The following is a 15348-nucleotide window of genomic DNA, read 5'->3' on the forward strand; positions in this document are numbered from 1 at the left end:
AAAGTTGTGCTGACTGATATCTCTGTGGATGCTCAGGCAAGGGATTAAATTAAGCCAAATTACATTGCCGAAAGAAGAAAAATCCATTGTTTATGAAGGGGAAATTGTACTGGATATGCCTTACAATTCATGCTCTGTAGCAGCAAGAGTCATAATTAACATTTACATTAACTGGGAGTTGGGTTTTTTGGGGGTTGATGGATTCATTCTTGTTCATAGTTTCTTAAATGTGTTCCTAGGATGGGAATATACCCCTGCTGCTCGCAGTACAAAATGGCCATGCTGAGATATGTAAACATCTTCTGGATCACGGAGCGGACATCAATTCCAGGGACAAAAATGGAAGGTACAACAAAATAGCTTTGTTGTATTAATGAATTCCATGATATTGACCTTTTGAAATGAAGTTTTTCTTTTTTCATCATACTTCCCCAGAACTGTCATTAATAGTAAATGCTGACAATTTTATAAGAGGTGTCACCTGGCTGTGAGAGAAGGCTTGGTGCGTGTGCGGAGAGCTGTGGCTAAAGTAAAATTTGAAAGGGTAAATACATAGGGCCAGCTGGCCCCTTTAAGACAGTCTTCAGACTTCCAGAGTGGTGTAAAATGGGAGCAAATCACACTTAAATGTCCCTTCTACAAGAATCTGGCCAATAACATTCATATACGCTCTTTTGAAGGCTGCTTGGTTTTCCCCACTGGATTTTTCCCATGTCTGACTTGAGTCCACATTTCCAAGTTGGCTCCAGTAACTACAAGACATGTTTCCAGAAGGCTTTTTCCTATCTAAAATGCCGTTGAAGTACAGTGATGATCAGATGCTGGAAAACTGCAAGAGAAGACACAACAAAGGACTCCACGATGGAAATGCTGGCTTCTCTGTAGCTGCACCATTTAGTAATACGTTGAATTTTTTTAGGCTCCTGATTTGTCAAAATTGCTTTTTAAACAAGAGCATCCCAAGAGCATTTCCCCTCTTTTTCTTTTTTAATTTTGTTGATGGAATTTACATTTTTTTTTTTTTAAATGTATGAACTGTTTTATAAACCAGTATTGAAATTGCCACAGCAAAATGGATTGCCGAAGAGATTTGGCATTTACACTTTGTAATGCATAATAAGCTGATTTGGAGCACTTTACTATTCCTTGGCAGCATATGGGAAAAATAAGAGTTAGCCCTTACTTTGGACTGATACAAAGTGCATTAGAGCAGTGTTTGTTCTCCACTTTTCTAAGAAGAAAACTAGCCCCTTTGTCCAGTTGCTGAATGGCCTTGGCCTTGTTGTGAACCTACAGTGCTGTCCACTCTGAGAGATCTTTCTACCTTTTGCTCACAGGCTTTCTGCTGACTCTATGGAAACTCTTGAAAGTTCATTGTCCACTTGTGTGAGAGCATTTCATTCTTCAGTAGACAGCACAGTAGTCTCATTCCTGCTCTTTTTAGAAAACATTAACAGTGAATAGAAGGGAGGAAGATGGTACTAAATGAGAAACACTGGTTTTCTTTTTGCCCTCTCCTCCTCATATGAAGACTAGCTGAACGTATTATATATCCAATTTTGCAGAGATATATATCACTAACTTATTATGTAAGCTCTCTTAGTATGAAAAAATAAAAATTGGGGTTGTCCAACTTGGATGTCCTGTCCAAATTCCAATTGGGCAATTACGCTGCCCATCTAAAATCATCTCTGCAGTTTCACTTGAATGTGATATTCTTCACTTTCCTCCCTTCCACTACTATTTTAACACACAGCAGTGCAACTGCCATCTTCCCACCATGCTTCTGCCCTCACGTGGTGGGTGAAAGGATTGCTATAATGTTTTGACAAATATGGAAGGAAACAATTCATTGCTATGAGAGTGTTTGCCAGTGTTCACGTCTGTTTCTTTCAAAGCACAAACTAAAAAACACCAATCTATTAGACCTATTTTCAAGCTGAGGGCAGAGTATTTTTCACAGGAGGGTAAACAAATACTAGTATGCAGTAAAGTACTTTTGATAAAACTCTTCATCCCTGCAAGTAACTTGGAAGGATTTTAAAAAAACACAGTGTACTCTTGCTGCATGCAATCTACTATTCCAAGCTCTTAACGCTGTTTGTAGGTTGCCTAGCCTTGGATTTGGGATTGACTGCTAAGTCTTTTGTGGGATAACGAGATATTTTGGTTTTCTAGAGGAGATTTGAGCTGTCCTCCCTAACTATGCCTCTTACATATTCTCACAAGGGGCTTTTCAATTTATTTTGCTTTTGGGCTGAAATGAGTAAATCTCCATGATTGTATCTGTGTTCACTTAAAAGCAATGAGTGAAATGCAGCTGTATTCAAATAGATGCTCTTGTACTGCACCACGATTCTCAGGGCTGTAGTTTGATCTTGGCTCTGGCATCTGACAGACTTCCTAATCAGAAGCTGCTTCTGTGCCACTCCTCTTGAGAACTGGACAACCTGCTGATAAAAGCTGCCAATCAGGTACCTCCTCTTGGTACCTCCATGCAAGATGGAGCAAGGTTCAGAATGCCAAATTCCTCAAAAAGGCCCTGGGGGAGCAGGGGCAGGTGTGTGAGAAATGAGGAGAGAAATTGTGCATGTTGATTAAAAAAAAAAAAAAAAAAAAAATCTTGGATTTTATGGATTTGTCCATGACACAGGATGTTTTTTCCAAAAAAGTCATATGACAAAGCTACAGCCCTAAGAGTAGAATCTTCACACTTGGGCTCTGTGTGTTTTCTCTAGAACTGCTTTGATGCTGGCTTGTGAAGCTGGAGGCCTTAACGTTGTGGAAACCTTGATTAGAAAGGGTGCTGACTTCAGCCTTGTAGATGCCCTTGGACACGATGCCCTACATTACTCAAAGCTCTCTGAGAACGCTGGGATTCAGAGCCTCCTCCTGTCGAAGATCTCTCCAGATGCCGGTATGTGAGAGGAAATAATGTGTCAGTTTTAACTGACCAGATCTGTTTTCAACAAGAAGTGAATTTACTTTTTGCAATATCTTGAAATGAGCTAGTTCTCGCAGATAATTAGCATGGCTGTTTAACTTCGCACTGCACCCAGTTTGCTAGGTGCCTCCCAAAACACAGAAGTGATCCCTGCTCCAAAAAACATGTCCGCTAGTATCCCAGGGGGCTAGCAGAGCAATGGGGAGTAGCTACGAGGAGGAGGAACAGAGGGCCTGCAGTAACATAGCAAGGGCTAGCACACAGCATGGAGTTGGGCTTTTTATTCTGTGAAGGGAATAAATTAAAGTTCTTAGCTGGCTAATTTTGTTGATGCTTCCCAGTGATGGATGTCATGGAGAGGCTCTAATGTAGAGAGGGGAGTGGCCGTGTGGACTCTCTCAGGAAGGGTATTCCAAGTATGTAGGCAGCATGAAAGAAATGCACAAGACTTGTTGGAGAAGCAGACAAATGGGATATCCAGGCTGGCATTGCAGGCATTCAGGGGTGGGGTGGGGCCACGCAAAGACATTATTGCTTTTTTTTCTTAATGGTATTTAACAAAAAACACTTTTTCCCCTCCCTGCTCTACAGATACGAAGTCACCAACAAAGCCAAAGCAGGTATTTGTCTCTTGTGTTACTTGAAAATATTCAGACTATACGGGTTTGTAACTTCCTGTGAAAATGATAAATGGTGTATGTTTAAAAGCACTAATAAATGTCACTCTGAGATTTACCTGTAATTACAGCATTCTATAGTATGAATGTTCGAGTTGCTCATAGTAGAAGCATGTTGCAGAAACATATTGCTTTAATCAGCTTTTTTTTTTTTTAACAAGGCCTCTTACAAGATTCAATAACCAATCAGCTTTGGAGAGGCAGGAAAAGAGTGCTGGGGGGAAGGGTGTGGTTCTGTGGTTGGGAAAAGGAAGCACAAACTCTTGTGGAAAAACTCAAGAGTTTAGGCCCCAAGACTGGACTTTCTTACACCTTGATTATGGAGACAAGCAGAGGCAAAGCTTTTCAGATTTCCAACATGAAACACACATTCCAAGGTTACAAGGGGTATTGCTGGAATGCCCTTTGCGGGAGATCCCAGTGGTGAAAATCCCACCAGGTTGAAGCAATAAAAATGCCCTAATAGCACTTATTAGGGGCATAGTATTTTGGAGGGTGCATACCCCATTAAAGTGAGAAACCATGGAGTGACTGATTCAGGCACTCCCCTTATGGAAGAAATAGGTCTTTCAAGCTGTCCGAACTCAAGAGTAGTTGACGGAGAGGAAAAATAATGGCCATTCATGGTCACTTAATTAAGCCATGAACAAATGAAGTACACCACTACCCCTATATAACGCCACCCGATATAACACGAATTTGGATATAACGCGGTAAAGCAGTGCTCGGGGCGGGGGGGGGGGGGGGGGGGGGGATGCGCTGCGCATTCCGGTGGATCAAAGCAAGTTCGATATAACGCGGTTTCACCTATAACGTGGTAAGATTTTTTGGCTCCCGAGGACAGCGTTATATCGGGGTAGAGGTGTATTTGAGATTACTAGTAAATGCTAAACCTCTCATCAGCTTGTGCTTTTTCACTAAATCTTTGTTTTTGCTGAAGCATGAATTGCAAGGGGGGCGGGGGTCATCCTTGTCTTCAAGCCTGCCTAGTATCTTGCCTATTATAGCAATGCAGTTATTGTGGAGAAGCTTGAATGAGACAAGGAACAAACTGCTCAAGTTATGTGGGGTTTTTAATAAAACTGCTTACTCAGACTTTACTAACCAAACTAACACACCTCCATTCTCTGGCCTGTGAACATTTCAGCATGACCAAGTCTCTAAATTAAGTTCAGAAAGAAGTGGAACTCCAAAAAAACGCAAAGCCCCACCTCCTCCTATCAGTCCTATCCAGGTAAAGAAAAAGTCCAAGTTTGAACATTTTGATATTTGTAGTGGGATGGGAAAGATCTAGAGCATAATGCGAATGATGCTGGCAAAATTTGCTCTGTGTTATTTTATATGTCTGTCTCGTGTCATGAGTAGATTTTTTTCTGAGGTTAGGATGACAGCTTGAAAACCCATATTGGTTACAGTTACTAAGAAAGCTACTAGTAATGTGGCATGGTCTAAAAGCTGCACATAAAGGTGGTCTCTTGGAAGGTAAAGGTCTTCTCTTTTGATGAATGGCTTAAAATGCACTTCCACATACAGGTAGCTGTAGAAATCCAATAAGGGGAGAGAGCAGGCAAGATATATGATATAGGATTGAATTACAGCTTAAGAAATAGGTTATTAAACTGAAACATTGCTCATGTCTGGAAATAATGCATGTGTGCTGCTGGCTAAGAACAGCATTGAGTAATTAGGTTTGCTCTTTGGTGCTAACACAGAATGATTGCATATGTTAACACAGGCAGTAGAACTCCCTAATATATACACACACACACACTTCTTTTTCAGTTTAGTGATTTGTCCTCTCCACGTTCAGCAACCTCAACTCCAATTGCTGGAAAAGGACAGGCGTTCTTCGCTGAACAAGTATGCAAGGTATATTTGCTCTTGCTGTTCTGTTGTTTTTAACAAACTTTGGCTGTATTTAAGGGGATAAAAATATAGAACTTTGATAATCCACAATCAGTGACTGGGAGATCCACTGTGAATTGTTGAATTTTGAGAAATAAATGGTTTATAATGTGTGTAAAAAACAAAGGGCATATACTTTGTAAACTTATTTTGATATTTTCTTTCAGTAAATGTGGTGGTAATTCACAATAAATGAGTAAATGTTTTGCGTCTTAACACTACAGTAGCAAGTTATTTAGTGCTAACAAAGTGCCTGCCACTGTTCATTACATACAATAAAGACAGTTCTTGTCCAAAAGATTTCACTGGGATGAGTAGCCACTTGCTACTGTGTGATTTCAGCCTATGTTATTGAAGACTGTAGTCCTTTGACATTTTAAATATACATTACCTTACACACTACATTGCATAATTTGGTGCACAGGCAAAGACTTTCAAAACTGCCTGGGGGAATGTGGATGCCCAGATCACATTAATTTTAATGGGAATCGGGAGGCCAAATCTCTTTAGCTAATTTAAAAATCTGGCCCCTAACTTTTAAGGAATGTTGTTTGGAACAAGACATCAGACCCCAGAGCAAAGAGCCATTCATTCTGCGGGGCTTGACCTCATTCCATACTCATTTCTGTGAAGTCTAGAACTTCTTGAAGTGAAAGGATTGTCTCCTTGTGTCTCACAGGAAGAGATCAGCTCCATTCAGCGAGATAACAAGGATAGACTGAGTGACAGCACTACAGGTAAGGTGAATAATAAAGCCTTCGTTAATTCTCAAAGCTTATTCTTTTTATCAACTGTCTTTTAGAACCATTTAAATGTAGGAATAACGGTAATGGTATTAGAGAATGGTTTCGGCATTGTAACTCTTTAGAAAAAACTGATGTACCTACCAGTGATTTAAACAGTTTTTAGAAATCTAGCTAGAAATAATTCCTTCATTTGGCATATTAATGGTGTCCCTCTGGGACACCTGGCATTGGTCTCTGTCGGAAGACAGGATACTGGGCTAGATGGACCTTTGGTCTAACCCAGTAAGGCCGTTCTTCTGAAAAAAAAAAAAAGTTCACTCCATCTCAAAGTTGTAATGATTTTATATGAAAGGATATATATGGAGCTATACCTATCTCATAGAACTGGATGGGACCCTGAAAGGTCATCAAGTCCAGCCCTCTGCCTTCACAGCAGGACCAAGTACCATCCTTTTTTTTTTTCTCCCCCCCCCCGATCCCTAAATGGCCCCCTCAAGGATTGAAATCACAACCCTGGGTTTAGTAGGCCAATGCTCAAACCACTGAGCTATCCCTCCTGTAGATAGTGCCTGCTTTTGCTACAGTCACTACGTCGTCACTTCAGTTGTTTTAAATGGTTTTAAACCATTTATTTTAAAGGTGCTGATAGCTTACTGGATATAAGTTCTGAAACTGACCAGCAAGATCTGCTTGTATTGTTGCAAGCAAAAATTGCTTCTCTAACACTACACAATAAGGAGTTACAAGACAAATTACAGGTATGTATTACATTTTTGTGCCTAATTCAAAGCAAAGGGGATCTTTCAGTTCTTGAATAGCAGAATAAAGAACTACTTTTAATTTATCTTCACAGCACATCACTATAAAACAAAGACAGTTTGTAGGTAGTAAGAGTTTCAAGAAATCAAGAGGAAACTTTGTCTTTGAATATTAAATCATTGTTTGCAATTTTCGTTTTTCCCATAAATTAGTTGACAGCCTTTTTTTTAAGATGAAGTTAATTATTTCAGAACTCTGGCTAATGATTGAGGTTTTCAGAATTTTAACTCTCATAGCCTTTGATCCTTTTTGTGCTACAGAAATCATCCCAGGTATTTAGATGATTTTAGCACCCACTATCTTCATTTGCGTGGTGAGCTCTGCTGAAAATCTAGCCCACAATGTTTTCATTGTCCATCTCTGTAGAGCACAGTAAGAGTTCCCTTACTTAATCTACTCAGTAACATTGTTTTATAAACACTAACGCTTTTTATGCAGGAAAAAGCACCCAGAGAAACAGAAATGGATTCCACCCTAGATTCCTATCATTCCACCCAAACAGAGTTTGATCAGTCAGTGGACAGACAAAGTCAAACCTCCGCTCAGGAGCTAAAATCATCCTCATTAAATGCAACACAAACTCAAGAGAAGTCAACAAACAACAATGAAGTAAAAATTAAGCATCTACAAGAAGATTTAAAGGATGTACAGAGGAAATTAGATAATTCCGAAGCAAAAAGAAAGCACTTAGAGACCCAACTTCAGTCTAGAATCCCAGAAACAATTCATTTAAACAGTGCAGATATTTCAGAAAATAGCTCTGATCTTAGCCAGAAACTTAAAGAAACCCAATGCCGGTATGAAGAAGCTATGAAAGAGGTCTTGAATGTACAAAAGCAGATGAAATTGGGTCTTGTTGCTTCTGAAAACAAAGATACTTACTCGGATGTCCATGAACTGAGGGTTACATGTGAGGAAATTGAAGTGCTAAAGCAAGAACTCAGGAAAGCATTAGAGGAAAGTGAAAGGCATAAAGAGAAAGTGAGAGAGCTACAGGAAAAACTTGAAGAAAGAGAGCAGAACGTTGCTAGCAAAATGTCTGTGGAAGAATGTGAGGAAATAAAAAATTCTTATTGTTCAATAATTGAGAACATTAACCAAGAGAAAGCTTTGTTGATTGAGAGATACAAAGAAGGGCAAGAAGAAATCAAAAGACTACAAGACAAGTTAAATCAGATGCAGTTGGAATCCAGTGATGAACCTCAGGAGATGAAAGAAGCAAGGATTAGAATGATAGATGACCTACACAGACAAGTTAGTGAGCTGTCTCAGTTGTACAAAGAAGCACAAACAGAGCTTGAAGATTACAGGAAGAGGAAAGCATTAGAGGATGTAGCTTTGGAATACATTCCTAGAGATGAGCATGAGAAACTGATGCGGGTAACAAATTCATTGAAAGATAAAGCTGAAGATGCATTATCTGACATGAAGTCCCAGTACACACAGGTATTAAATGAAGCAGCACAGCTCAAGCAACTGATAGATACTCAAAAACAAAACTCTGTACCAGTTGCTGAGCATCTTGAGGTGGTAACTGCTCTCAGGTGTACGGCAAAAGAAATGGAGGAAGAAATAAATGAACTTAAGGAAGAGCTTATTAACAAGGAAACTGAGGTAAGAAATCTGCAGAAGGAATTGTTGGAAGAAAAAGCTGCAATTAATGAAGCGATGGTGCCCAGAGCTTCATATGAAAAACTCCAGTCATCGTTAGAAGGTGAAGTTAATATTTTGTCATCCAAACTAAAGGATTTAATGAAAGAGAAAGAGAACGTGTCCTTAGATGCTGCACAATTGAGAAATGAAGTTTTGCAATTAAAAGAGGAAAAAGAAGGTGCTCAAACTCTCCTTGAGGCTAAGGAGCAGGAAATAAATGGACTTTACCGTAAGTACCATCAAGCTCAAGAAGATCTTCTTGACATGAAAAGATATGCAGAAAGCTCGTCAAAGCTAGAAGAAGATAAAGATAAAAAGGTTAGTAATTCATTAAAGAGATTGGGTTTCCTGAATGTTTAGACCTTGTAAAACAATTTGAGTAATGCATGCAGTTCACAGCTCCATATTAAACAAAGTGTCATGGAGTATAACTTTTGAGTACATCTTTCTGTCTTGTAATCTAAGGTCCCAGAATACCATCTTTAATACTGATAAAAGCTTGTTTGGCTAAATGCATAGTTGACCCGGCGGAGGTCCCCACAAGGAGAGCTGCATGATCTGTCACTGTTAGGTGAAGTCGTATGTGGCCCAGTTGCCTGAGTGCTTGGACTCCTATTTTGAAATGATGAAAGTGGGAGTTAGAACAGTGAGAGATCCACAGGGAGAGAAGTTTTGCAAACCTAAATAAAGATGCACAAGTGACCAAAGATCCTACAGTTCTTATTTTACCCAGATCATTTCATCCATCCCTACTCGTCTTTTTCCATAATTGGGATATCTGAGAGCACAGAGTTCTTATAATAGAAAATGGGCCACAGATGTGGTAGCTGTCTTCATAACATTCTGCTGGCTCTAGACTTGACCCAAGCGAGCTGCATTTCTGTCTTCAGACATCGATGTATTCAGAGGCTGTGCCCATAGCGTCAGTAAACGCAATACCTCAATGGTGTAAATATTGCTTCACATAAGTTGTTAAAGCAATGTGTTTCCATTTGGAAATGTGAGAATTCTGTACAAAAGCAGATTTGCTAGCAGAAACTGAATGCTTAAAATGATCAGGATGGTGAAGGGAAATTTGACAGTGAGCCAAGAGGCTTCGGCAGGGACAGAGCCAGAATGGTGGGGCAGATGTGGGCAGGAGAAGAGTAGCATGCCAGAGATTTGAGGGGAAGGAAATAGAGGTAGAAAGGTAAGTAGGAGAGACAATTTCTGGGAGAGGCAGATGGAGAGAGCAGCCAGCTGGGAGGACACACATCTGCATGCCGACCTCCCAGTACTGGTGAGGAGCTAGACCTGCCTGCTGGCTTGCAGGGTGGGGAGGAGGCGCTGCAGAGCTGGCTGAGAAAGAGCTACAGCCCAGCCATCCTTGTGTAGACCAGGGATAGGCAACCTTTGGCACGCGGCCCACCAGGGTAAGCACCCTGGCGGGCCGGGCTGGTTTGTTTATCTGCCACATCCGCAGGTTCGGCCAATCGCGGCTCCCACTGGCCACAGTTCGCCGCTCCAGGCCAATGGGGGCGGCAGGAAGCGGCAGCCAGCACATCCCTCGGCCTGCACCGCTTCCTGCCGCCCCCATTGGCCTTGCCCGGCGAACTGCGGCCAGTGGGAGCCGCGATTGGTCGAACCTGCGGATGCGGCAGGTAAACAAACCGGCCCGGCCCGCCAGGGGCTTTCCCTGGTGGGCTGTGTGACAAAGGCTGCCGATCCCTGGTGTAGACAAAGGCTTGCAGCATGGTGAGAGCACTACAACCCTTTGTTTACTGAGTAGGCGCCTTGTGCCTCAGATCAAGGTAGGGATGCTTTTTCAGAATCCAAAAGAAATTGGGGGGAGGGATAGCTCAGTGGTTTGAGCATTGGCCTGCTAAACCCAGGGTTGTGAGTTCAATCCTTGAGGGGGCCACTTAGGGATCTGGGTCCTGCTAGTGAAGGCAGGGGGCTGGACTCGATGACCTTTCAAGGTCCCTTCCAGTTCTAGGAGATGGGATATCTCCATTAATTTAAATTTATTTTAATTTATTTAAATTTAAATGTTCTCTAAATAAAACATGGCAAAATAGTATTTCTTGCATCCTTTCACGTGGACCATTTTTCCTTGATAGATCAATGAGATGTCCAAGGAAGTTAGCAAGTTAAAAGAAGCATTGAACAGCCTTTCTCAGCTTTCCTACTCAACCAGTGCACCCAAAAGACAAAGCCAACAGCTGGAGGCATTACAGCAACAAGTGAAACAGTTACAAAATCAACTGGCTGTAAGTGTGGGTTTCTTAACTGATAAACTCCAGCTGCTCTCATTGCTAATAGGATGGGAAGCCTTCCTTATAGTGTTTCGTATGCCCCGTTAAAGTGAAGCACAACCACTGAGTACGAGAAATGGATGCTCAATGCAATAAAGTGAACCCTTTAAAAATGTGCTATAACAGATAGCTGTGAATCCTCATTATTGTCACAGCAATGCACTCTTTCAGCAATAATACAAAACTGAGTTACTGTGTCGCAGTATATCCCCAGAGGCCTCACACTTAAATCAGTCAACTTGACTCCATTTTCTGCTCTGGAGATATGGGAAATAGTGCAGCAGTTCCCAATAATTGAAAGAGACTGCATATACAGTATGCAGTTGCTTAAGCTACTGTGTTGAGGTTAAGCATTAATTGGCATTAATTGGGTTGATAAAATAGTTATGGCACCTCCGAAGCAGATGTCATCACATCTCAATACATTAGTTCATTTTGCTGTGTCACAACTAAACTAAACTATAGCAGAAATGAGAGTTTAGAAAGCCACAGCTTTAAATGGATATCCAAACCGCTGAGACGCTGGGCTGTCAGAGCAAAGTTTAATAGTTGATCCAAGATGTTATAACTGTCATAAAATGTGGTGTACTTGTGTGGCACTGGTGCTATGATTCATAAGTACATAGCCAGTTTGCACTGAGTTTTTGTGTTGCTCAGAAAGGTGCAGATTTAGTCATCAGTTAAAATCTTTTTAAAAAATAATTAAAAACTAAAATAAGCCTGATATTTTTGGAAGAAATAATCTTGAGACAAGTTTCTATCCAAACAGGCTCATATTTAATAAAAAAAAAAAAAAAAAAAAAAAAAGATATTTTTTCTCAGAATTTGTGAATTGCTTTAAATCATTTTAAAATTGTACCTTCAATGGGGTTTCCCATTTACAAGTAAAGGGCCCAGTCCAGTAGAACATGAAGACTTCCAAGCTGGACAGAGCCCCAAAGCATTTTTTAAACCACAAAAAGCTCTTGCTGTGAGTTACGGAGTTGCTCTGGCAGTGCTTGAAGTGGGTGTGTTGAGAGGCCTGCCAGGAGTCGCAGACCTGGCCAAAAAAAAAAAAAAAGTTAAGAATCGAGCCTGGTTGCTGAGGAGCACACTTCAGGCATTGTCTTACCAAAGCTGCTGCTCCCAGATTATGAAAGACACCTCCCCATCCCACCCTCCCCCCAAACACACATCTTTTTTTCAGATCTCTTTAAGCACCAAGCTCAGGGGAGGAAAGCTCTTGTATTTGAGTTCCCAACCTGCTGAGTTACACAGCTTTCCTGGTGCCTGTTCTTCCTTCTCCCCAGTCAGGCAGTGGGAGTTAATGTGGTGCTGGGGCTAGAATTAGTCCCTTGCAGGAATACCAGTGGGGGCAATAGATTTAGTAAATCATTTAAACAATAAAACACTTACGTCAAGTCTACACTAAAAAATTAGGTCGACCCAGCTACATCACTGAGGGCTGTGAAAAATCCACACTCCTGAGTGACATAGTTAAGCCAACCTACTCCCAGTGTAGATAGCACTAGGTTGACAGAAGAATTTTTCTGTGAGTAGTATCACTATGGGTGGTCCACTTCAGATGCGCATGAGCCTCTTGAGCCCTTGGTCAGATATTTTTCAATTAGCAGTGTCCATTCAGCCTGCACCTGTGCTGTGTACAACCTAATGCTGCACTCCGAAGGCATATACGGCTGCGCAGGCAAACCGCCCTCAGTTCTTTCTGTATCACCTCTGCCAGAACTGAGCTCTAGCATGGCCGCCTCGTGCATGTGTCAGCGTGTTTTGTAGTTTAGTTGAGTGTTTCTAGTTAGTGTTAGTTAATATAAAATTAGATAGTTGAGAGGTTTCCAATTTTCCTCCCCCATTTTTTTCTGGAGACCTTATTGGGCCTGGCTGGGCGTTTTCCAAATGCTGCCTCTCTTGTCAGGAAGTTATTCTGATCGGTGATGGCTACTGAGGGCTGGTCTACACTGGGGATCGATCTAAGATACGCAACTTCAGCTACGCTATTCGCGTAGCTGATGTCGAAGTATCTTCGTTCGACTTACCTGGCCGTCCTCACGGCGGCAAGACGACTGTCTCGTCTAGACGAGACGCGATAAATCGATCCCCGATAGATTGATTACTACCCGCCGATCCGGCGGGTAGTGTAGACTTGGCCTAAGTGTTTCCATTGCTTGGGAGAGTACCATCTCTTCCAAAAGTGCAATTTTTGCTTGGCTCTAAAATCTAGAGCTCGGAATGATCAGGAGACCACGCTGAAGATGATGATGATGGCGATGGAGCACTCCCTTCAACCGGCTTCTGAGTCAGGTCAGGAGACCCTTACCCACCTGCCCCCATACATCTGTCTCCTGACAGACCCAGTGTCCTTTCAACTTTGGCTAAGTTCTTGCCTGAGAAGGGGAAGATCTCAGAGGACTCAGGGAAGGCTCCAAAGAGGAGGAGCTCGGTCTCCCACCACAAGGAGCCAGCTCCGAAAAAGTCCTATTTTCCTGCTAGGTCTGTGGTGTCAAAGGCCTTGAATTCTCGACTCTGTACCATGGAGGTGAAAGACTCTTCCTCTGGTACTGACGGAGCAAGGAGATCCTGGAGTACTTAGGAGAAACACAGCACTGACAAGGCCCTGGTATCATCTGCTTCCAGATCAGCACAGATTACTTCATATTTAACAATGGTGCCTTCCCACTCAGCCCAGTCAGTACTGACAAAATAGAAGCACGCACCATTGGCCCTGGCACCTATGCACACCAAATCAATTGCTGCATCAGTACCGGCCCCCTCAATACCAAAGGAGACTGTTACTCCAGGGACTTGTGAGTGTTAGGGACCCCCTGCTTATGGGTACTGAATGATTCTCAGTACCGAGACCCTGGTCTTTGGATTATCAGTGCTTCCTGGTACCACAGGATTCTCCATACTTTTCTAGTGGGGCCCGCTCCATTGAAGGACACTGAAGAGGATGGAGATAACTTTCAGTCAGTCTCTTGCTTATCCCTGCGAGGTTCCCCTCTGCATCATTACAGGAACCCATACTTTGACAAAGACCCTCACCCATGTCTGAGATGGTGGTATCAGTCTTGCATACCACCCCCTCTCCTATAGGGGCCTCCCTAGGGACCATCCTGGGATCCCTGGGCAGTGTATCAGCAGCAATTTGCCAGAACTCTGGCTCCACTGCATTAGGAAACTAGGGTCATACGGTCTCCTGCACCAAATCCCCAACACGAGGAGATCTTTGAGGAACAGGAGGCTACCTTGGGCGAAGAGGCTACCCCTCAAGCCCCTATTTCATCTCCGTCTCCAGACAAGTTGGTCATGCCTCTACCACCTTCAATGACTGATTTTGTCAATTCCAGGACCTTGTGAAGTGGGTGTTGGGTATACTCCAGATACGTCTTGAGGAGGTTAAAGACTCACTTCGCAAGCTCCTGGACATTTTGCAGTCAGTGACGCCCACCTGGGTTGCGGTATCCATGAACGAAACATTTCTGGATCCAGCAACGACTGTGTGGCAAATTCCTGCCAACTTGTAAACAGGCGGATGAGAAATATTATGTTCCTCCCAGGGACTCAACATTTTTGTTCTCTCCCTCCCCCCCGCCCCACCTCCCTAATTCCTTGGTGGTGGATGATATAAACGAACTAGACAGACAGGTCTGTTCCTTAGGAGAAGAACCAGAAAAGGTTGGACCTGCTCACCTGTGACCCTCCAATTTCAGATTGCAAACTATCAGGCGATCATGACCAAACAGGATTACACAAATTACAACAAGTTTGCATCCTTTATTGAACATCTTCCACAGGAGCATAGAGAACACTTCCATGCCATTATTAAAGAGGGTCATTTATTAGTCAGAACCTCTCTCCAAGCATCCTTGGATGCTGAAGACACTTCTGCTAGATCCATCTCCACAGCAGTTGTCATGGGTAGGGTGTCCTGGCTCCAGTTGTCATGATTCCTGAGAGAGTCCAGAATACAGTTGAGGACCTCCCATTTCCCAAGAGGAGCTTCTGACCTTTAACTATGGTTGAGCCTCTGCACAAGCTGAAGGACTCCAGGGTCCCTGCTCAGGTCTCTGGGTATATACACCCTACGGGTCTCAAACTGCCCATAGATCATGCCTGGCTCAGTTCTTTGGCTTTCACAGAACCACCGAGCCTGATAGAAAAAGATTCCAGAGGAAGAGAGCTTCCCACCCTCCATTCAGCAGGTACCCAATCAGCATCAAAACAGCAGTTTTGAAGGGTTGGATTGCTATCTTAGCCAGTCTATTGATCTACTGGTATTTTTTCCTAAACCACATAAACCTCAGCGGGAGACT

The 15348-nt window shown here is 42.5% G+C and overlaps 1 protein-coding gene across 2 annotated transcripts in view; it reads left to right on the forward strand.

Annotated features, from left to right (window-relative positions):
• RAI14 (retinoic acid induced 14) overlaps positions 1-15348 on the forward strand; it is a 58062-nt gene that overhangs the window by 40452 nt on the left and 2262 nt on the right. Inside the window, exons 7-15 of one of the 2 annotated variants that reach the window (XM_065406601.1) lie at positions 240-346; positions 2739-2917; positions 3536-3564; positions 4769-4855; positions 5404-5490; positions 6206-6263; positions 6912-7030; positions 7530-9062; positions 10844-10993. In XM_065406601.1, coding sequence (XP_065262673.1) covers positions 240-346; positions 2739-2917; positions 3536-3564; positions 4769-4855; positions 5404-5490; positions 6206-6263; positions 6912-7030; positions 7530-9062; positions 10844-10993 — 2349 coding nt within the window. The remainder of the gene's footprint in view (positions 1-239; positions 347-2738; positions 2918-3535; positions 3565-4768; positions 4856-5403; positions 5491-6205; positions 6264-6911; positions 7031-7529; positions 9063-10843; positions 10994-15348) is intronic. The other variant, XM_065406602.1, reaches the window with a different exon arrangement.

Source organism: Emys orbicularis, chromosome 6, assembly GCF_028017835.1.
Source record: "Emys orbicularis isolate rEmyOrb1 chromosome 6, rEmyOrb1.hap1, whole genome shotgun sequence".
NCBI classification, from domain to species: domain Eukaryota; kingdom Metazoa; phylum Chordata; order Testudines; family Emydidae; genus Emys; species Emys orbicularis.